At 38.2% G+C, this 24643-nt stretch overlaps 1 protein-coding gene and 1 pseudogene across 1 annotated transcript in view; one reads left to right on the top strand and one right to left on the bottom strand.

Moving 5' to 3' along the window:
* Nucleotides 1-24643, top strand: part of BRIP1 (BRCA1 interacting helicase 1) — a 212543-nt gene that overhangs the window by 168607 nt on the left and 19293 nt on the right. The window contains 1 exon segment of the mRNA XM_047833355.1: nucleotides 130-242. Within this exon segment, the coding sequence (XP_047689311.1) occupies nucleotides 130-242 (113 nt within the window).
* Nucleotides 1849-2406, bottom strand: LOC125151868 (60S ribosomal protein L26-like; annotated as a pseudogene).

Raw genomic sequence — 24643 nt, 5'->3', positions numbered from 1 at the left:
GTATTACTGAAATACTGGAAAACAAAATCTCTCTACCCTAATAAAATGATTCAGAATGTTGGAAGTTAATATGGTTTTTTAACTGAGCCGTAATTATCTACTATATTTTTAATATTTTTAAATTATTAGGTTGTACTAAAGCGACAGTATAATGATCAGCACTCCAAACTGAGAGGTCTTTTACCTGGTCGTCAATGGTATGAAATTCAAGCATATAGGGCCTTAAACCAGGCCCTAGGTAGGTAAGTGAAATTTAATATAATGTAACTATAATATTACCCTTTGGTCAGGGCTGTAGAAGAGATAGTCTTGCTACTTTAATCCTTATAATAAATTTGATAGAATTGTATTTCACTAGAACCTTAGGAACTGGTTTGTTTGTTTATGAGAGAGAATGCATGTGAGTCGGGAAAGGGCAGAGGGAGAGAGAGAATCCCAAGCAGGCTCTGTGCCATCTGCACAGAGCTCAATGTGTGGCTCAAACTCACAAACTGTGAGATCATCACCTGAGCTGAAATCAGGAGTCCCAATTCCTAAATGACTGAGCCCCCCAGGTACCCCTGGAACTGGTATGTTTTTAATGATAGATGTCACAAGTGAAAGCTAAAAAGAATTGATGGAACAAATGAAGCTCTACAAACTCTGCTAAAGTTTAAAGATTTGTGGTTGGGACACTTGGGTGGCTCAGTCGGTTGAGCATTCAGCTCTGGCTCAGGTCGTGATCTCACAGTTGGTGAGTTTAAGCCCTGCATCAGGCTCTCTGCCATCAGCACAGAGCATGCTTCTGATCATCTGTCCTCCTCTCTCTGCCTCTCCCCCACTTGCTCTCTCTGTCTCTCTCAAAAGTAAATAAACAAACTTAAAAAATAAAGGATTTAAAAAATATGTATAGATTTATAATTGATCAATGAATGCCACACAGAAGAGGTACTCCAAAAATGTTTATAGTTCACTATCTCAAACAATAAACGTTTTACCTTGTGAACATCAGAACCCAATTGATGATTTTATGGGTATAAAGCAAACTATTTAAGAAGAGATAAAACAAACTATACTCGTAGTACTAAAGAATTAACATCAACTAATAATAACATTTAATTGTAATACTTCTTTATCTAAGGATTCTGGTCCATTAAGATTTGTGTTTTGTACAACTAGTTATTAAATCACCATTTTACAGCATAATTTTCATATTGTAGGACATCAACGTTTAATTTATAAACACTGTAATTCTTGTATTTTTAATAATATAATTTAATATTTCATATTCTCTGTTTATGAAATTATAATTAGTTAAAGCCATGTAATTTTCCTGTGAGGCTATAAGGCACTCAGATAATTAAAATAAAAGAACACAGGTTAAGAATAAAATCATAAGGGGCTCCTGGGTGGCTCATTTGGTTAAGTGTCCAACTTGGTTTTGGTTCAGGTCATGATCTCGTGGTTTGTGTGTTCAAGCCTCACATCAGGCTCTGTGCCGACAATGCAGACCCTGCTTGGGATTCTCTTTCTTGCTCTGTCTCTGCCTCTCCCCAGCTTGCTCTCTCTCAAAAAATAAAAATAAATATTTTAAAAAAGAATAAAATCATGAAAACATGACCATTTGACATCTATTCAGTTCAGCCAGAAGACCCACCGCTAACCATTATCTGACCTAGCCAAATCCAGAATTTAAATTTTTCTCAAGTATCTTGTTCATTAGTTAGTCCATTTACACATAAGCAGATTAGATTGCATTTGGGTTCATATTTACAGATAGCTAATGACATAAGACTACAATAACTGGATTTAAGTCCCAAGAACGCATCACCCACTTTCTTCCCCATTATTTTTTTTCCCCATTTTAACATTTTTTATTTAATATTGTATGTAAGATTACTTTATTCCTGCATCTTCTCAATTGTTTCTTCCTTATATTTGCCCTTTTCCTTTCCTACTTGGCGAGATTTGGATTTGCATTCAAGGATCTTTTTGTGGTCTTTGTCCAGTTTTAGTCCAGTGATAACCACCTTGCTGGGGTGGATGCCCACGTAGACAGTTGTGCCATTTGCCTTCCTCGCTGTACTTGTTCAGTGTAGATAACATATTTCTTCCTGTAAACCTGGACTACTTTGCCAATTTGCTGACCTTTGTAGTGTCCTCCACAACTTGTACTTCGTCGTCCTTTGGGATGGGCATGGATTGAACGTTGTACTTCTGTTGCAGCTCCTTGGAAAGAGGGGAAGACATACTCTTCCTGCGAATGTGGGAAGGTGCATTGAAATCCCTTTTATGGTTCTTGCTCCGGTCAGAGGTCACAAACAGATTGAACTTCATGTTGACCAGTGTAGCTCCAGCGATGGCCTCAAAAGGGAAGACCCCATTATTTTTTTTAATTAAAAAAAAATTTGTTTAATGTTTATTTTTTGAGAGAGAGGGAGACACAGACAGGGGTGAGTGGGGAAGGGACTGAGAGAGATGGAGACAGAATCTGAAGCAGGCTCCAGGCTCTGAACTGCACAGAGCCTGACATGGGGCTTGAATTCACAAACCGTGAGATCATGACCTGAGCTGAAGTCAGACACTTAACCGACTGAGCCACCCAGGCACTCCTAATTTTTTTTTTTTAAACATTCATTTTTGAGAGACCAAGCGTGAGGGGGGGGAGGGGGCAGAGAAAGAGGGAGACACAAATCCAAAGCAGGCCCCAGGCTCTGAGCTGTCAGCTCAGAGCCCCATGCAGGGCTTGAATTCGCAAACTGTGAGATTAGGACCTGAGCCGAAATTGGACACTTAACCGACTGAGCCACCCAGGTGCCCCTCTTCCAATATTCTGCAGGTGTTTCCCTTCAAACTGAATGATTCAGTTCTGTGATTAATCTGATATGGTTAAGCTGCTGCCCTTCTCTGCCTAGAAATCCCATTGGTACTTGGCATCAAGTTGCATTATAAATTGTTCTTGAAGCATTTCATCTGCTTACTTGGTCTCTCCCTGGTGATCAACCTGTTTTGTCATCTTTTATTTGTATTTTAATATTCAGCAAATAGTTTCTATGGGAGCTTGAATATTATTTAATATTCCTGAATTTTAGTCACTATACTTAATTTTAGGAAAATAAATATTCTTACCTCAGTTGATTATTTTTCGTCTTTAATGTAGGCAGTGTATTGAATTTTAAGAAATCATTTGAAGCAAAAATATATTTACTTTGTCATTTATAAACCTTTTCTACATATATTATACAGGTTGTAAGAGATGAAGTTACTTATCTAACCTCACATACTACTAAATGAGCCTTCACATCTTGGCCCCCACCTACTTTTAAAACCTCAAGACCTGCTTTTTCATCCTTAGACCTTACCTTTATGTGCTGAAGTTTTCACTGTTAAACATACAATCTTTTACTAATAAACATACCATATCCCATCATTACTCTCTGCCTTGGCATACAAGTTATACAATTCATTTGGCATATTTACCAATCAAAACCAGTTGAAGGTTATGTTCTTGATGAAAATTTCTTTTTACTTTTCTGAGGATTTACTCCTTAGGAAACCCATAGTAGTTTATACATTATTACTATTATAGCATATATCTTACTGTGTTATAATAGCCTATTTATATATCTGCCTACTTCCTTAAACATGTATTATACATTTGTACATTATTAGCAACCAACTGTGTCTCAGCTTAGGGTATGGATGGTCAATAAATACTTGTTGAATTCGTGGAAAATGGTGGGTTTGATACTTTTGCCACTATATACCATGTTGTCCAGAGAGCTTCTAAAGGTTCAAAACATACTTTTCCTAGAATTTTCATTAAAAATACATTTGTAATATTTACATATAATGCTATAGTTTTAGTATTAATTAAAAAATTGATAGTCCAACTGTCATTGTATTGATTTTCAGAGAAACAGTATCAACAAGTAGCAACTTACTACAAAGAAACATATCTATTTAAAAATCAAGTGAGTGTTTTGTATCACTTGATAAAACTTATAATGTGTATTGATTGACATAAAAGGTACTTATAATCAGGATTCCTCTTACAAGGGATAAGTCTAGAAGGTCTAAAGTAAGCAGAAACAAATTAAGTTTTTTTTTAAATCCTCTTTTTAAGCCCACATGGGACTGTTAGAGTATTTGAAGTAATATAAGTCCATGAAATGTAATAACAGCCTTCGGGAATGCACCAGATGGTTTTGTGACCAGGTTACAACTGCACTATGAGTTTCCTAAAAGGTCTGCTTTGCTGAAAGTATAATCTTTGTCTGAAGTGGGCATAATTCATTTGAATAAGGCAGTATGAAAACAATGGAAAAAAGAAAATGTGAAATTCTTTTTCTCTGAACCGTTTTTTTTTTTAACTTAAATGCCTTTCTACCATAGGACACTTTAAAATAAACCAAAGTGGAATCAAAAATAAAGTGGCACTCTGACTTTCCATTGATTTTCATCACTGTTCTATAATATTGGCAGTATCCATCTTCCTCTCCTGCCTGATTTTGTGGTGTGATGCCTGAGAACCTATGGATTACTTTAATATCAAAAAAGAATGTTATATAGAATTTAGATTTTTTAGATTTTCTGGAAAAATCAAATATTTATATTAACCTTCACCCCTCTCAAAATTCCATGATAGTAAAGGAATAAAAATGTCCGACCACAGAGTTAAAAAAAGAGTGGAAGAGGGGACAATAACAGATGAGATGTCAACAAATTTTGAACATTGGAGAACAAATGAATGATTGAGTGACTTAGCAGGCAAAAGAAGGCTGTTGCAAAGCCAACAAGATCCTTCAGATTCAGGCATGGAAAAACTCAGGATGTGGGGACACTGAAGTATCATTTGAAGTAGGGTTAATCACAAAAGAATTGGTTGCAAGTTCCTATAAGTAGACAGCTCCCTCCTCCACTGAAATTTACTCTCTGGAGAGATTATACTAGAGAATTTATATATTCTTCAACTCCAGCTGTAGCTAAGGATGCATAAAAGATGGGGGTTAAGGAAGTATGTTTATTGAATGTGAGAACTCCACCCCCCTTTTCTTCTCAGCTCTGAATAGGCTTATAATCAATCTTATATCTCCAAGGCAGGAAAGTACAGTTCTAGGGATACTAACTACCTTGTGAGTAAAATAGTATCAAAGTGGTCCTGTTCCTACCAGAGTACCTTACTCTGGCAAAGCTTCCCAGTTTATAAGCCACACCCATGTAGGCAGAGCTACCAGTCAGCCAGCATTTGATGCTCAAAGTCTGCATCATGAAAAATACAGAAAAAAACAACAGCAGAACTATATACCAACAAAAGAAAAACAAGGTGGAAGAACTTGTAGAAAACAGAAACAGCACAATAGAACATAGGTTGGCAATTTTTTTCTGTTAAGGAGCAGACAATATATATTTTAGGTTTTGGGGGCCATGTACAGTCTGCATGCATATTCTTTTTTATCTTTTCTTTAATCCTTAAAAAATGTGAATACCATTACAACCTTGCAAGCTGTACAAAAACAAGGTATGGACCAGATTTTCTTTGTGGGCCAACCCCTGCCTAGAAGAAAATACAAAACAAATGTAACAATAATATTCATAGAGAGGTAAGATATTTCCTCCATGAAGCAAGAACAGATTTATTGTAAGAAAAGTTTCTAGGCATTAACATGATAGGAGCAAATTTTAAATGCAGAATTGGGCTTAAAAGATAAAATTAAGGATCCTGGGCAAGATGGCGGCTTAGGAGGACGCTGGGCTCACCGCACGTCCTGCTGATCACTTAGATTCCATCTACACCTGCCTAAATAACCCAGAAAACCGCCAGAGGATTAGCAGAACAGAGTCGCCGGAGCCAAACGCAGACGAGAGGCCCACGGAAGAGGGTAGGGCGGCGAGGCGGTGCGCGCTCCACGGACTGGCGGGAGGGAGCCAGGGCGGAGGGGCGGCTCGCCGGCCAAGCAGAGCCCCCGAGTCGGGCTTGCAAAAGCGGAGGGGCCGGGCGGACTGTGTTCCGACAGCAAGCGCGACTTAGCGTCTGGGAGGTCAGAAATTAACAGCTCTGCTCGGAAAGCGGGAAGGCTGGAGGACAAAGGGAGGGAGAGCTGCTGAGCCCCCTGACAACAGAGCTCAGTTTGGTGGGGAACAAAGGTGCTCGCCAGCGCCATTTCCCCCGCCCATCCCCCAGCCGAAATCCCAAAGGGAACCGGTTCCTGCCAGGGAACTTGCTCGCTCCGTGCAAACACCCAACTCTGCGCTTCTGCGGAGCCAAACCTCCGGCAGCGGATCTGACTCCCTCCCGCTGCCACAGGGCCCCTCCTGAAGTGGATCACCTAAGGAGAAGCGATCTAAGCCTGCCCCTCCTGCCCCCGAGCACCTTGCCTACCCACCCCAGCTAATACGCCAGATCCCCAGAATCACAAGCCTGGCAGGGTGCAAGTAACCCAGACGAGCCACACCACCCCACAGTGAATCCCGCCCCTAGGAGAGGGGAAGAGAAGGCACACACCAGTCTGACTGTGGCCCCAGCGGTGGGCTGGGGGCAGACATCAGGTCTGACTGCGGCCCCGCCCACCAACTCCAGGTATACACCACAGCACAGGGGAAGTGCCCTGCAGGTCCTCACCACGCCAGGGACTATCCAAAATGACCAAGCGGAAGAACTCCCCTCAGAAGAATCTCCAGGAAATAACAACAGCTAATGAGCTGATCAAAAAGGATTTAAATAATATAACAGAAAGTGAATTTAGAATAATAGTCATAAAATTAATCGCTGGGCTTGAAAACAGTATAAAGGACAGCAGAGAATCTCTTGCTACAGAGATCAAGGGACTAAGGAACAGTCACGAGGAGCTGAAAAACGCTTTAAACGAAATGCATAACAAAATGGAAACCACCACAGCTCGGCTTGAAGAGGCAGAAGAGAGAATAGGTGAACTAGAAGATAAAGTTATGGAAAAAGAGGAAGCTGAGAAAAAGAGAGATAAAAAAATCCAGGAGTATGAGGGGAAAATTAGAGAATTAAGTGATACACTAAAAAGAAATAATATACGCATAATTGGTATCCCAGAGGAGGAAGAGAGAGGGAAAGGTGCTGAAGGGGTACTTGAAGAAATCATAGCTGAGAACTTCCCTGAACTGGGGAAGGAAAAAGGCATTGAAATCCAAGAGGCACAGAGAACTCCCTTCAGACGTAACTTGAATCGATCTTCTGCACGACATATCATAGTGAAACTGGCAAAATACAAGGATAAAGAGAAAATTCTGAAAGCAGCAAGGGGTAAACGTGCCCTCACATATAAAGGGAGACCTATAAGACTCGTGACTGATCTCTCTTTTGAAACTTGGCAGGCCAGAAAGAATTGGCAAGAGATTTTCAGGGTGCTAGACGGAAAAAATATGCAGCCAAGAATCCTTTATCCAGCAAGTCTGTCATTTAGAATAGAAGGAGAGATAAAGGTCTTCCCAAACAAACAAAAACTGAAGGAATTTGTCACCACTAAACCAGCCCTACAAGAGATCCTAAGAGGGACCCTGTGAGACAAAGTCCCAGAGACATCACTATAAGCATAAAACATACAGACATCACAATGACTCTAAACCCATATCTTTCTATAATAACACTGAATGTAAATGGACTAAATGCGCCAACCAAAAGACATAGGGTATCAGAATGGATAAAAAAACAAGACCCATCTATTTGCTGTCTACAAGAGACTCATTTTAGACCTGAGGACACCTTTAGATTGAGAGTGAGGGGATGGAGAACTATTTATCATGCGACTGGAAGCCAAAAGAAAGCTGGAGTAGCCATACTTATATCAGACAAACTAGACTTTAAATTAAAGGCTGTAACAAGAGATGAAGAAGGACATTATATAATAGTTACAGGGTCTATCCGTCAGGAAGAGCTAACAATTATCAATGTCTATGCACCGAATACCGGAGCCCCCAAATATATAAAACAATTACTCATAAACATAAGCAACCTTATTGATAAGAATGTGGTAATTGCAGGGGACTTTAATACACCACTTACAGAAATGGATAGATCAACTAGACACACGGTCAATAAAGAAACAAGGGCCCTGAATGAGACATTGGATGAGATGGACTTGACAGATATATTTAGAACTCTGCATCCCAAAGCAACAGAATATACTTTCTTCTCGAGTGCACATGGAACATTCTCCAAGATAGATCATATACTGGGTCACAAAACAGCCCTTCATAAGTTTACAAGAATTGAAATTATACCATGCTTACTTTCAGACCACAATGCCATGAAGCTTGAAATCAACCACAGGAAAAAGTCTGGAAAACCTCCAAAAGCATGGAGGTTAAAGAACACCCTACTAACGAATGAGTGGGTCAACCAGGCAATTAGAGAAGAAATTAAAAAATATATGGAAACAAACGAAAATGAAAATACAACAATCCAAACGCTTTGGGACGCAGCAAAGGCAGTCCTGAGAGGAAAATACATTGCAATCCAGGCCTATCTCAAGAAACAAGAAAAATCCCAAATACAAAATCTAACAGCACACCTAAAGGAACTAGAAGCAGAACAGCAAAGGCAGCCTAAGCCCAGCAGAAGAAGAGAAATAATAAAGATCAGAGCAGAAATAAACAATATAGAAACTAAAAAAACTGTAGAGCAGATCAACGAAACCAAGAGTTGGTTTTTTGAAAAAATAAACAAAATTGACAAACCTCTAGCCAGGCTTCTCAAAAAGAAAAGGGAGATGACCCAAATAGATAAAATCATGAATGAAAATGGAATTATTACAACCAATCCCTCAGAGATACAAACAATTATCAGGGAATACTATGAAAACTTATATGCCAACAAATTGGACAACCTGGAAGAAATGGACGAATTCCTGAACACCCACACGCTTCCAAAACTCAATCAGGAGGAAATAGAAAGCTTGAACAGACCCATAACCAGCGAAGAAATTGAATCGGTTATCAAAAATCTCCCAACAAATAAGAGTCCAGGACCAGATGGCTTCCCAGGGGAGTTCTACCAGACGTTTAAAGCAGAGATAATACCTATCCTTCTCAAGCTATTCCAAGAAATAGAAAGGGAAGGAAAACTTCCAGACTCATTCTATGAAGCCAGTATTACTTTGATTCCTAAACCAGACAGAGACCCAGTAAAAAAAGAGAACTACAGGCCAATATCCCTGATGAATATGGATGCAAAAATTCTCAATAAGATACTAGCAAATCGAATTCAACGGCATATAAAAAGAATTATTCACCATGATCAAGTGGGATTCATTCCTGGGATGCAGGGCTGGTTCAACATTCGCAAATCAATCAACGTGATACATCACATTAACAAAAAAAGAGAGAAGAACCATATGATCCTGTCAATCGATGCAGAAAAGGCCTTCGACAAAATCCAGCACCCTTTCTTAATAAAAACCCTTGAGAAAGTCGGGATAGAAGGAACATACTTAAAGATCATAAAAGCCATTTATGAAAAGCCCACAGCTAACATCATCCTCAACGGGGAAAAACTGAAAGCTTTTTCCCTGAGATCAGGAACACGACAAGGATGCCCACTCTCACCGCTGCTGTTTAACATAGTGCTGGAAGTTCTAGCATCAGCAATCAGACAACAAAAGGAAATCAAAGGCATCAAAATTGGCAAAGATGAAGTCAAGCTTTCGCTTTTTGCAGATGACATGATATTATACATGGAAAATCCGATAGACTCCACCAAAAGTCTGCTAGAACTGATACAGGAATTCAGCAAAGTTGCAGGATACAAAATCAATGTACAGAAATCAGTTGCATTCTTATACACTAACAATGAAGCAACAGAAAGACAAATAAAGAAACTGATCCCATTCACAATTGCACCAAGAAGCATAAAATACCTAGGAATAAATCTAACCAAAGATGTAAAGGATCTATATGCTGAAAACTATAGAAAGCTTCTGAAGGAAATTGAAGAAGATTTAAAGAAATGGAAAGACATTCCCTGCTCATGGATTGGAAAAATAAATATTGTCAAAATGTCAATACTACCCAAAGCTATCTACACATTCAATGCAATCCCAATCAAAATTGCACCAGCATTCTTCTCGAAACTAGAACAAGCAATCCTAAAATTCATATGGAACCACAAAAGGCCCCGAATAGCCAAAGGAATTTTGAAGAAGAAGACCAAAGCAGGAGGCATCACAATCCCAGACTTTAGCCTCTACTACAAAGCTGTCATCATCAAGACAGCATGGTATTGGCACCAAAACAGACACATAGACCAATGGAATAGAATAGAAACCCCAGAACTAGACCCACAAACGTATGGCCAACTCATCTTTGACAAAGCAGGAAAGAACATCCAATGGAAAAAAGACAGCCTCTTTAACAAATGGTGCTGGGAGAACTGGACAGCAACATGCAGAAGGTTGAAACTAGACCACTTTCTCACACCATTCACAAAAATAAACTCAAAATGGATAAAGGACCTAAATGTGAGACAGGAAACCATCAAAACCTTAGAGGAGAAAGCAGGAAAAGACCTCTCTGACCTCAGCCGTAGCAATCTCTTACTCGACACATCCCCAAAGGCAAGGGAATTAAAAGCAAAAGTGAATTACTGGGACCTTATGAAGATAAAAAGCTTCTGCACAGCAAAGGAAACAACCAACAAAACTAAAAGGCAACCAACGGAATGGGAAAAGATATTTGCAAATGACATATCGGACAAAGGGCTAGTATCCAAAATCTATAAAGAGCTCACCAAACTCCACACCCGAAAAACAAATAACCCAGTGAAGAAATGGGCAGAAAACATGAATAGACACTTCTCTAAAGAAGACATCCGGATGGCCAACAGACACATGAAAAGATGTTCAGCGTCGCTCCTTATCAGGGAAATACAAATCAAAACCACACTCAGGTATCACCTCACGCCAGTCAGAGTGGCCAAAATGAACAAATCAGGAGACTATAGATGCTGGAGAGGATGTGGAGAAACGGGAACCCTCTTGCACTGTTGGTGGGAATGCAAATTGGTGCAGCCGCTCTGGAAAGCAGTGTGGAGGTTCCTCAGAAAATTAAAAATAGACCTACCCTATGACCCAGCAATAGCACTGCTAGGAATTTATCCAAGGGATACAGGAGCACTGATGCATAGGGCCACTTGTACCCCAATGTTCATAGCAGCACTCTCAACAATAGCCAAATTATGGAAAGAGCCTAAATGTCCATCAACTGATGAATGGATAAAGAAATTGTGGTTTATATACACAATGGAATATTACATGGCAATGAGAAAAAATGAAATATGGCCTTTTGTAGCAACGTGGATGGAACTGGAGAGTGTGATGCTAAGTGAAATAAGCCATACAGAGAAAGACAGATACCATATGGTCTCACTCTTATGTGGATCCTGAGAAACTTACCAGGAACCCATGGGGGAGGGGAAGGAAAAAAAAAAAAAAAAAAAGAGGTTAGAATGGGAGAGAGCCAAAGCATAAGAGACTGTTAAAAACTGAGAACAAACTGAGGGTTGATGGGGGGTGGGAGGGAGGAGAGGGTGGGTGATGGGTATTGAGGAGGGCACCTTTTGGGATGAGCACTGGGTGTTGTATGGAAACCAATTTGTCAATAAATTTCAGAAAAAAAAAATAATAAAAAAAATAAAATCTGTATAGAATTAAAAAAAAAAAAAAAAGATAAAATTAAAACTTCCTGGGTCAAAATGACAAAAAGGTAGAAAATGGAAAAAGAAAAACTAAACAATTTACACATCAGTATTCAAGAGACAACTTCTGATAAAAAGGAAACCTATATGAAGAGACTAGAGAAAATAAACCTATCAAAGAAATAATCCGAGAAAAACACTCAGAATTGAAGGACATAATTTCTTGGTTAAAAAGGCCCACTCAAGTACCAGTAAGAGAAAAGCTACAGAGCACCTCATGCAGTTTCAAAGTACCTGAGATAAAGAAAACGTCCTAAAACTTTCCTGAGGGAACAAAGAGGTCTCCTATAAAAGACGTGGAATCACAATGGAAAGAGACTTCTTAAAAAGCAACATTAGAAGCTAAAAGACAGTTTTAACTTATCTTCAAATTTTTGAAGGAAATTTTGACTTGCAATTGAAGTTCTATACAACCCAAACAATCAATAAGCTCTAAGATAGAAAAGCCTTCAACATGGAAAGATTTAAAACATTAGCTTCAAATGCACACTTTCTCAGGATGCTACAGGAAGATATGCTTCATCAAATAAGAGAAAATTCAGACAGAGGAATATCAAGGTTTTAGGAAACTGGAGTTCCAACCTAGAAGAAAAGGAAATTCTCAAATTAGGAAAGGATGCTCTGGGGTGACAGCTGTGCAGCAGTCTCATAGTAGCCAGTCTAGATTTGTTTCTAAGGGTGGAGATTTTAATTATATTGAGAAGAATTTTTACAGTTTGGCAAAGTTTGGGAATTAATGATAGAATACATAGAAAATTAAGCAAAAAAAAAAAAAAAAGAGAGAGAGAGAGACAGTTATTAACTCTAGGGCAGACCAAAAAATCTTGTACAAGAAAGAAAATATAATCGTAGTGTACAATATAACTCACCTGTAAATGGTAATCTACTGAATATTGATGACACAAGAATTGTGGTATAACTGTCAGGAAAATGAAGAGATGATGAAGTATCAGTGATATAAGAAAATGAACATCTTGTATAAGAAAAGTCATTACATAATGTGTAAAATTAAAAACCAAGAAGTAGTTGTAGTTCTAAATGTTATTTAGAAACATGGAGGTAAATGAGTGGAAGAACTAACATATTTAAAGGATTTTTTTTTCCCCCCTGAAGATTGGGAACTGGAGACAGGATGTGAGTAGATTAAAAAAGAATTGTTTGGGTTTTTTTTTTTTAATTCTAACTATTATACTATTATTTGACTTTTAAACTATACTTGTGTATTTGATTAAAAGTTAAAATTTACAAAGTTAAAATTAACTTTTACTTATTTTTTAGAGTTTATTTACTAAAAGAATCAGAGAGAGAGAAGTGGGGGAGGGGCAGAGAGAGAGAGGGAGAGAGAGAACCCCAAACAGGCTCTGTGCTGACAGCAGCACAGAGCCTGACATAGGGCTTGATCTCACGAACAGTGAGATCATGACTTGAGCCGAAACCAAAAGTTGATGCTTAACCAACTGAGCCACCCAGGTGCCTGTGCAAAGTTAAAATTAACTTTTAAAAAGTAGTCTGGAGGTTTCAACTCTAGAGAAGATGGAGCACACATGAGACATACTGTCTTAAAAACCTAGACAGAATGCATGGAACAGCTATTTGAGTGCTGTGAAAAGTAAATAGGCAGATTTGGGAAGAAGAATAGATTTCAAAATACAAGTGAACGTTTTGGAATAACTATATTAATATCAGACAAAGTAGAATTCAGGGCAAAGAGTATTATTATTGGAGTATTAAAAAGGAAAATCTTATGATGATGAAAAGGTTAATATGCCAATAAGATACAACAATCCTTAATGTGTATGCACCTAAAAATCAAACTTCAAAATATATTTGAACTACTGGCAGATCTGAATAGAGAAATAGACAAATACACAAGTATAGCTAGAGATTTCATATCCTCTCTCAGATATAGATAGTAAGAGTAGACAGAAAACCAATAAAGATATAGAAGACTTGAACAATGTTATTAACCAACTGGATTGAATAGATATTATAGAACACTACGTGCAACAATATTAGAATAAACATTTTGTCAAGTGCACAGGGAACATTTACCAATATAAACGATATCCTGGATGAGTAACTTTACTTTTTTTTAAATCTTAGAACGAGTTGGGGAGACAGAGAGAGAGAGAGAGAGAGAGAGAGAGAACGAACCTTAAGCAGGCTCCACACTGAGCATGGAGCCCCATGCAGGGCTTGACCCTGGGATCATGACCTGAATTGAAATTAAGAGTTGGACACTCAACCTACTGAGCCACCAAGGTGCCCCAAAGTTTACATTTTTAAAAAGAATTGAAATCATAGTATTCTCTGACCAAAATGAAATTAAACAATTAAATTAGATATCAGTAACACATAACAAAAAAAAATGTCTGAATACTTGTTAATTAAAAACATACTTCTAAATAATGCATGGGTGAAAGGTAAAAGAGAAAGTCTTAGGAAAATTAGAAAATATTTTGAGCTAATCAAAAGTGAAAATACATCCAAATATGTGGGCTGCATCTTTAGCAGTGCTCAGTGGGAAATTTATATCATTAAATGCTTATTTTGAAAAAGAAAGGTCTCAAATCAATAATCTCAGCTTCTATCTTAAGCTAGGAAAACAAGAGCAAAATAAATGTAAAGCAAACAGAAGAAAGGAAATAATAAAGATAAAAGTATAAATCAATGAATTTGAAAACAAAAAACAATAAAGGAAATCAGTGAAACTAAAAATTAAAAAATCGATTTTAAAAAGATCAATAGAATTGATAAACCTCTAGGTAAACTGACAAAAAAAAGAAGCCACAAATGGTCAGTATCTGGAATAAAAGAGGTCATATTACTATATACTCTACAGATGTTAAAAGGATAATATGAGGAAAAAATATATGCATACATTCAACAACTTCTATGAAATAGACTAATTCCCCCAACCCACAAAATACCAAACTCACTCAAGATGAAATAGATAACCTGAATAATCCTCTGCCTAGTAAAGAAATTTAATTTGTAGTTTGAAAAAATCACTTCGATAGGTTCATTAATAAATATTACCAAACATTTAAAGAAGAAATAACACCAATTCCATATGATTTCTTCTAGAAAATAGACCACTTCCCAATTCATGAGACCAGCACTATTCTACCAAAACTAGATGAAGACAATATAAAAACAAGAAAGAGAAAAACTACAGACTAATATCTGTCATGAACTTAGATGAAAATATTTGTAACAAAATATTTACAAATTTGGTTAGATGCACAAAAATGACAAAAGAACTCTGAAAATCTCTAACAAAGGAATGAGAAAATAAGCAAAATAGTTAGAATCAACTTTTTCAAAACTGTCAATTAACCAGTTTACAGCATTCCAGGAAACATTCATGAAAACGGCCGAATCTCATTAAGAACAGTGAGTGTTGGGGCGCCTGGGTGGCACAGTTGGTTAAGCGTCCGACTTCAGCCAGGTCACGATCTCGCGGTCCGTGAGTTCGAGCCCCGCGTCGGGCTCTGGGCTGATGGCTCGGAGCCTGGAGCCTGTTTCCGATTCTGTGTCTCCCTCTCTCTCTGCCCCTCCCCCGTTCATGCTCTGTCTCTCTCTGTCCCAAAAAAAATAAATAAACGTTGAAAAAAAAAATTTAAAGAACAGTGAGTGTTATGGCAATTTCACTTGCCCAGTTCCCATTTCCCTTTCTCCTAGTTCATAATAGTTGTAAATCATGGTGAAAGCAAGCAATCTGCTGGCCACAGTGGCAGCTGGATCTTATTCCTGGAGAATTGTCATTATGGAACCTCTCTTCCACAAGACCCCATTTCTTGGAAGACCCCATTCACAAGGCTATCTTTATTTGACCTGACTAGGAGTTCACCCAGGCAATTAGTTGTTTAATTTCACAGTATCCTGAGACAGTGACTAAATTTTCTGGCAAATAATAAGCTAACTAAACAGTTTAATGGGAAAAGCTAGGAACTGAGGTCTCCATAGAGCGCTTCAAAAGTTCTGATGTATTTCTCGGACTCTAGTGGGCCATGCCTGTTTGTACAATGGTGCATATAACCAGGGATGTACACATGCTCAAGAAAGACTGAGAAGGCCCTGTGCTCTCACCTCTGGCTGTGTTGAAACAGGAAGTGAAGACTAAGGTAGAGTTGTCACCTGCCTGGCTGAGGATCGAAAGCATGTCAAAAGACATGCAAAGCCTCTTGGCAAATAAGACGTATATTGGTTATGGATTTTTAAGGAAAATTTTGTCTACTCATTAACTGATCACTGAGTAGATCTTGCAATGGTCACACATGATAGAATACAGACTTTAAAGAAACATTTTTTTAAAAGTCACAATAACAACAAACAAAAATCCTTGAGCAGAGGGAAGAATCAGAATTCTACAATTGCCACATTGTATTATTTAAAATGTACTTTTTTCAACAAAAATGATGACATATGTAAAGAAAGAATGTCTGCCCCATACACATGGGAAAAAAGCAATCAATAGAATGTGTCCCTGAGGTAGTTAGTATGTAAAGCTATTTGAAATATAGTCAAAGAACTAAGGAGATTCTGTCTAAAGAACTATAGGAAACTATGAAAATGATGTCTCCCCAAATAGATTTTTTTTTCAGTTTATTTATTTTGAGAGAGACAGAGGCAATGTAAGTGGGGAGGGGCAGAGAGAGAGAGAGAATCCCAAGCAGGCTCCACACTGTCAGCACAGAGCCCAGCACAGGGCTTGAACTCATGAAACTGCGAGATCATGACCTGAGCTGAAACCAAGAGTCAGACGTTTAACTGAGTCACCCAGCTGCCCCTCACCAAATAGAATTTTTAAAAAGAAGGTAGAATCAATAATAAGATAGAATTTTTTTAATGTTTATTTTTGAGAGAGAGAGAAAGAGACAGAGCACGAGTTGGGGGAGGGACAGAGAGAGGGAGACACAGAATCCGAAGCAGGCTCCAGGCTCTGCACCATCAGCACAGAGCCTGATGTGGGGCTCGAACCCACGGGCTGTGAGATCATGACCTGGGCCGATGTTGGATACCTAACCAACTGAGCCACCCAGATGCCCCAGAATTTTTGATGTTTATTTATTTTTAAAGGAGAGAGAGAGAGAGAGAAAGCGTGAGTAGGGGAGGGGCAGAGACAGAGGGAGATACAGAATCCAAAGCAGGGTCCAGGCTCTGAGCTGTCAGCACAGAGCCCAACACAGGGCTCAAACTCACAAACTGTGAGTTCATGACCTGAGCTGAAGTCAGGCGCTTAAATGACTGAGCCACCCAGGCGCCCCTAAGATAGAATTTGTGAAAAGAACTTAATGGAAGGGCACGTGGATGGCTCAGTTGGTTAAGCGTCCAACTCTTGGTTTTGAATCAGGTCACAATCTCACAGTTCATGTGATCAAGCCCTGTGCCAGGGTCTGCACTAACAGTGTGGAGCCTGCTTGGGATTCTCTCTCTCTGAAAATAAAAAAATAAAACTTAAAAAAAAGTAATGGAGATCCTGGATTTGAAAAATTCAATAACAAATGAAAAATTCATTAGAGGTACTCAACAGCAGTTTTGACCAGAAAGAAGAAAGAATCAGTTTACTTAAAGGTAAGTCAGTTGAGATTATCCAGTCTGAGTAATTGAAAACAAAGGAATGAAGAATAATGATCATTGTCACAGGGTCCTGTAGGACCCCATCAAATATACCAGTGTACACATACTGGGAGTCTTTTAGAAGGATAGAAGAGAGAAAGGGACAGAAAGATTAGCTGAAGAAAAAAGGGCTGGAAACTTTCCAAATTTGATGGAGAACATCAAATCTAAGAACCAGCAAGTTTGAAGTAGTTAAAAATTAAAGAGATCCTTACGTAGATATGTCATTGTCAAACTGCTGAAGACAAAGAATCTAGAAAACAGGAAACAATTCCTCACATATAATATATTTATAATTATATATATGTTATATATTATATAATTATAATAATTCCTCACATATTCCTCACATCCTCAATACTCACTAACCTTAGAATTCTTATTGGAAACTATGGCAAGCAGAAGGCAGTGGGCTGACATATTTAAAGAAAAAGACTGTCAACCAAGTCTATATCTAACAAAACTATCCTTCGAAAATGAAGGAGAAAGGAAGACCTTCCCAAATAAAAACTGAGAATGAATCTCCAGAAAACTTGTCCTACCAGAAATGCTACAGGGAGTCCTTTTCAGGTTGAAATGGTGAAACACTAGGCAGTAATTCATCCATATGAAGAAATAAAGAACATCTGTGAAGGTAATTTCATAGATAAATATTAAAAAAAACAATATAAACGGGGCACCTGGGTGGCTCAGTCAGTTAAACGTTCAACTTCGGCTCAGGTTATGATCTCATAGTTCGTGAGTTTGAGCCCTGAATCAAGCCTGCTTGGGATTCTCTCTCTCCTTCTCTCTCTGCCCCTCCCTCACCGTCTCTCAAAATAAACTTGATATATATAAATCTATTTTTATAGCTTTTTTTAATCCTATTTGTTTTTTTTTTAAACAACTGCAGTAAAGCAATCATTTTAAATATGTGGCAATAGGCATTGTCTTGGGGCCCCCTAAACCACCACAGTTTGAGTAATTCACTAGGAGCAGGGATATACTCATCATATAGTTGCATGCATATGTAGGATATATTACATTGAAAGAATACAAAGCAAAATCAGCAAAGAGAATAGGCACATGGGCAAAGTCAAGGGAAAACCAGGCCAAAGCTTCCAAGGCCCCTCTCTCAGTGGAGTAATACAGGACACACTTAATTCCCCAGCAGTGATTTTGGTGACATGTGTGAGATACTGCCAATTAGGAGAACTCAAAAGATTCGGCACCCAGTGTTTTTATTTGGGGCTGGTCAGATAAGCAGCCTCTGCCTAGCATTTCTCCAGAGTTTAGCCTCTTAAAAGCAAAGTGGGTGGTCAGCATCAATCACTGTTAGCACGAACATTTTAGACACAGGGAGCCCTTCTTATCCATCAATGATTGGAACCCTCCTGAAACCTAAGTTCTTAAAACAACCAAAACCTACCTTGTATGCAGGCCTTCCTAGGATAAGCATTTTGGCCTCCTGTTACCTTTCTGTACAGGCATACAATGTATAAAGATGCAATTTATATTACAGTAATAACACAGATGAAGAGGGAGGGAACAGCACTATATAGGAGTAACATTTTTGTATACTATTGAAATTGGTATTAATCCAAACTAAATTGTTATAAGTTAAGGTGTTAATTGTCCTCAAAGCAACCACAAATAAAATAATTCAAAATAATAAGAAATGACAAGATAATTAACATGATACCTAAAAATATCTATTGCATGCAGAAGACAATAATGGGAAAACAGTGGAACAAAAAAAATTAGACCTATAGAAAACAAATAGTAAAAAAAGTATTTATGAAATAGCTAAGTGTATCCTGCCTTAATCTGTAGTTACATTAAATGTAAATGCATTAAACACAACAGTCAAAAAGCAAAGATTGGCAAAATGGAATTTTTTTAATGACCCATCTATATGCTGCCTGTAAGAGAAACACTCTAGTTAAAACACACACACACACACACACACACACACACACACACACACACACACAAATAGATTAAGGTAAATGGATGGGAAAAGACATATCATGCAAACAGTAAACAAAAGAGAGCTGGTTTGCTCATACTCAGTATCAGACAAACTAGACTTTAAGATAAGAACTGTTACTAGAGACAATAAATAGTCTATAATAATAAATTTTTCACTCCAAGAATAATATGCAACTATTAAACACATATATGCAGCTAACAAAAAGGCCCTAAATCTTCAGTAGCAAAAACTGTCAGAAATAGACAATTCAACAGTTAAATAGTTGGATACTTCATTACCCTACTTTCAATAATAGAACAATTAGAAAATCAATAAAGAGGGGCGCCTGGGTGGCTCAGTTGGTCGAGCATCCGACTTCAGCTCAGGTCATGATCTCATGGTTCATGGGTTCGAGCCCCGCATCGGGCTCTGTGCTGACAGCTCAGAGCCTGGAGCCTGTTTCAGATTCTGTGTCTCCCTCTCTCTCTGCCCCTCCCCGCTCATGCTCTATCTCTCTCTCTCTCTGTTGAAAATAAATAAACATTAAAAAAAAATAATAAAAAAAAGAAAATCAATAAAGAATGTGAGTCTTGGGGCACATGGGTGGCTTAGTTAATTAAATGTCTAGCTCTTGATTTCAGCTCAGGTCATACATAATCTCACAGTTTGAGATTGAGCCCTATGTTGGGCTCTGCTCTGACAGCATGGAACCTGTTGGGGAATCTCTCTCTCTCTCTCTGTCCCTCCCCAGCTTGCACTCTCTCTCAAAATAAATAAATTTTTTTGTTTTAAATTTTTTTAATGTTTTTTATTTTTGAGAGAGAGCGTGAGTGGGGGAGGGGCAGAGAGACAGACTCAGAACTGGAAGTGGGCTCCAGGCTTTGAGCTGTCAGCACAGAGTCCGACGCAGGGCTCAAACTCACCAACTACGAGATCATGACTTGAGCCAAAGTCGGATGCCTAACCGACTGAGCTAACCAGGCACCCCAACTTTTTTTGTTTTTGAGAGAGAGAGAGAGAATCCCAGGAAGGGCAGAGGGGGAGAGGGGAGAGGCAGAGAGAGCGAGAAGCGGGACCCACTCGAAGCAGGGTTCAGGCTCACCCAGAGCAGGTATCTTGCTCACCCAAAGTGGGGCTCAAGCTCACTCTATGTGGGACTTGAACTGACAAACCATGAGATCATGACCTGAACCAAAGTCAGATGCTTAATGACTGAGTCACCCAGGCACCTTAAACATTTTTTTTTAATGTGAGTCTTGACCACTTAAAACCAAGAATTACAAACCTAACGTATATCTATCACACTCCACCCTCCTCAGGTTCATGTGGCATATTCTTCAGGATAGACTATAAGTTAGGGTACAAAATAAGTCTTCAGTAAATTTTAAATGGTTAAAATCATAGAAAGTACTTTTTCTGATTTCAGTGGAATGAAACTAGAAATAATAACAGGAGAAGAAATAGGAAATTCATAAATAAGTGGAAATTAATACATTCTTAACCAATGGATCCAAGAAGAAATAAGAGAAACTAGGAAGTACCTTGTGACGAATGAAACTGAAAGCACGGTATCAAAATTTTGAGGATAAAATGAAAGTATTGCTCAGAGAGAAATGTATACTTGTAACTGCCTATATTTTTTAAAAAGAAAGATCTGAAATCAGTGATCTAACCTCCTAACTTAAGGAATTAGAAAAAGAAGGGCAAGCAAAGCCCAAAGCCAGCAGATCAAAAAGGATAATAGATATTAGAATGGACATAAAGGAGATTGAGAATAGAAAATACAGTAGAAAAAATAAGGATAACAAAAGTTGGTTCTTTGAAAAGACCAAGAAAACTAACAACTTTTAACAAGACTGACCAAGAGAAAATAACAGAAAGAACTTAAATTAGTGAAATTAGGAACGAAAGAGGGGATGTAACTACCAACCTTACAAAAACATAAAGCATTATAAAAGAACACCTTGAACAATGGATGACAGCAAATTTTATAACTTAAGGATGGGCAAATTCATAGGAAAACATAAGGTACTGCAACTGATACAATAGATATGAATAGGTCTGTGAAAGTAAAGAGATAGTAAGTAATCAGAAAACTTCCCACAAAGAAAAGCCCAGGACCAAATGGCTTCACTGATGAATTCTAGCAAATATTTAAAGAATTAACACCAGTATTTTACAAACTCTTATGAAAAATTGAAGGACAAACATATATCAACTTAGTCTATGAGGACAGTATTGCCTGTTACCAAAACCGAAGACATCACAAGAAAACACAGCATTATCTTTTATGGATATAGATGCATAAATACTCAACAGAAAAAGTAGAAAACTGAATCCAGCAACTTACTATAAAATAATTATACACAATGACCAAGCGGAATTTATCTTGGGAATACAAGGTTGATTCAACATCCAGCCAATTTTGTTGGTCCAACTAAAATCAATTAATGTAATATATTAAGTAGAATAAAATACATCTTCTCAAGATGAAGAAAACATTTGACAATATCCAACACATTTTCATGATAAAACCCTCAAAGCAGAAATAGAAGAGTGTCTATGGCAAACCTGTAGTTAACATCTTAATGATAAAAGACTGACAGAGAAGGACAGATACACATTTTCACTCATATGTAGATCTTGAGAAATTTAACAGAAGACCATGGGGGAAAGGAAAGGAGAAAAAATAGTTACAAACAGAAAGGGAGGGAGGCAAACCACAAGAGACTCTTAAATACAGAGAACAAACGGTGGATGGGGGCTTGGGGGAGAAGGGAAAATGGGTGATGGGCATTGAGGAGGGCACTTGTTGGGGTGAGCACTGGGTGTTGTATGTAAGCCAATTTGACAATAAATTACATTCATTAAAAAAAGAAAGACTGAAACTTTGCCCCTATGTTTGATAACAGGATAAGGATGTCCACTCTCACCACTTATATTTAGTATTGTATTAGAGGTTCTACACAGGGCAATTAGGCAAGAAAAAAAGAAGAAAAATTATTTGGATTGGAAAAGAAGTAAAATTATTTTAAAATTTGCAAATGACATGATATTCTACATGGAAATTTATATCCATAAAATATAACTAATAGAGCTAATAAACAAGTTCAGTAAGTTACAAAAGTATACAAAAAAAGTATACAAAAATCCATCACGTTATACAATGGGAGTGAATAATCCAAAAATGAAATTAATAAACTATTTGCATACTGTAATAGTGTTGTGACAAATGGTAGCTACATTTGTTGTAAGCATAGTATAATGTGTAGACTTGTCAGATGACTATGTTGTAAACCTGAAACTCATGTAACACTGTGTGTCAACTATGTACTTCAACCAAAATAAATATTTTTCATTTGCAATAACGTCAAAAGATACTTAGGAGTAACTGTAACAAAAGAAGTGCAAGACCTGTACACCGAAAGCTACAAAACATTGTTGAAAGAAATTTCTAAATAAATGGAAGAATTCTGTGACGATGGATTGGAAGACTTAATGTAAAGATCGCAGCATCCCCCCAGAATGGTCTGTAGAGATTCAGTACAATCCCAGCCAAAATCCCAGTTGGATTTCTTGCAGAAATTGAGAAACTGATCTTAAAATTTATATGGAAATTGAAAGAAATCCAGAATAGTCACAAAAATTTTGAAAAAGAAGAACAAAATTGGAGAACTGACCATTCTCGATTTCAAACTTATTGCAGTGCTACAGTAATTGAGACTTGTGTTGTACCTGCATAATATAGACATGTAGGACAGGGGGTAGAATTGAAAGTCCAGAAACTAACCTCCATGTTTACAGTGAGCTTATTTTTGACATTAGTGCCAAGACAGAGGGAGAGGAAGATGGTGGTGGAGTAGGAGGACCCTAGGCTCCTCACGTCCCATGAACACAGCTAGATAACTACCAAATCATCCTATATACCCCAGAAAGACCTACACCTAAAGGGAGAGAAGAGGGTACATCATAGAAGGTATACTGTGCTCCTTGCTGTTTCCTGACCATGTCAGGTAAGCTCTTGCTGCAGAGACTTTGCCCTTGCATTTCTCTCTGCTAGAACACCTCCCTTCCAGATACACACACAGCTCATTCCCTTACCTGTGAAGAATCTTTGTTCAAGTAATGTTTTCTCAGGTGCTCAAAAATCACCCTATTTAAAATTTAGCACCCTCTGCCAATATTCCCTCTTCTCTTTCCCTTTTTGTTTTTCTTCCCTAGCACTTAGCATCTTTTCATATATCATATGATTTTCTTACCTCCATGGACTGAATTGTGCCTCCTTCAAATTCATATGTTGAAGCCCTTATCCCCTACATATGCTATTTGGAGATGAGGCCTATGGAATGTAATTAGGTTTAGATGAGGTCCTGTGGGCAGGGCCCTCATGATGGGATTAGCACCCTTAAAAGAACAGACATCAGAGGACTTGATTCTTTCTCTCCTTTTCTTCTCCCTCTCTCCACCCCCACCCATGTGAGGACACAGTGAGATGGCTGACATCTGTAAGCCAAGAGGAGAGCCTTCACCAGGGAACTAAATCAGTTTGCACCTCTATCTGTTCTTCCTAGCCTCAAGAACTGTGAGAAATAAATCCCTGTTGTTTAAGCCACCACCCCCTCCTAAAAAGTGCTAAGACAATACAATGGGGGAAAGAATAGTCTTTAACAGATGGTGCTGGGATAACTGCATATCCATATAAAAGAATGAAACTAGCCCTCTACCCCCACACCATATACAAAAGGTAACTCAAGATGGGTAAAAGACTAACAAGGTGTAAGTCTATTCTTAGACTCCTTGGATTAGGCAATGGTTTCTTGCTTTTTTTTTTTTTAATGTCTATTTTGAGAGGGAGAGAGCATGAGCAGGGGAACGGCAAAGAGAGAGGGAGAGAGAATCCCAAGCAGGCTCTGTGCTGTCAGCAGAGCCCAATACAGGGCTCACTAACTGAGAGATCATGACCTGAGTTGAAACCGAGAGTCAGACGCTCAACCTACTAAGCCACCCAGTTGCCCCTAGGAAATGGTTTCTTTCTTTTTTTTTTTTTTTTAATGTTTATTTTATTTTTGAGAAAGAGTATGAGCGGGGGAGGGGCAGAGAGAGAAGACATGGAATCTGAAGCAGGCTCCAAGCTCTGAGCTGTCAGCACAGATCCCAGTGTGGGGCTCAAACTCAAGAACCTGGAGATCATGACCTGAGCCGAAGTTGGACACTTAACCGCCTGAGCCATCCCAGCACCCTGGTAGTCAATGGTTTCTTAAATATGACATCAACAGCACAAACAACTTTAAAAATTAGATAAATTGGGCTTTGTCAAACTTTTGTTTAACTTTGTTAAAACTTTGGTTCTTCAAAGAACAATGCTAAAA

The sequence above is a fragment of the Prionailurus viverrinus genome, chromosome E1, assembly GCF_022837055.1.
Source record: "Prionailurus viverrinus isolate Anna chromosome E1, UM_Priviv_1.0, whole genome shotgun sequence".
In the NCBI taxonomy this organism is placed as follows: Eukaryota; Metazoa; Chordata; class Mammalia; order Carnivora; family Felidae; genus Prionailurus; species Prionailurus viverrinus.
The sequence above is the reverse complement of the archived record's forward strand: the minus strand, read 5'-3'. Positions and strand labels throughout refer to the sequence as shown.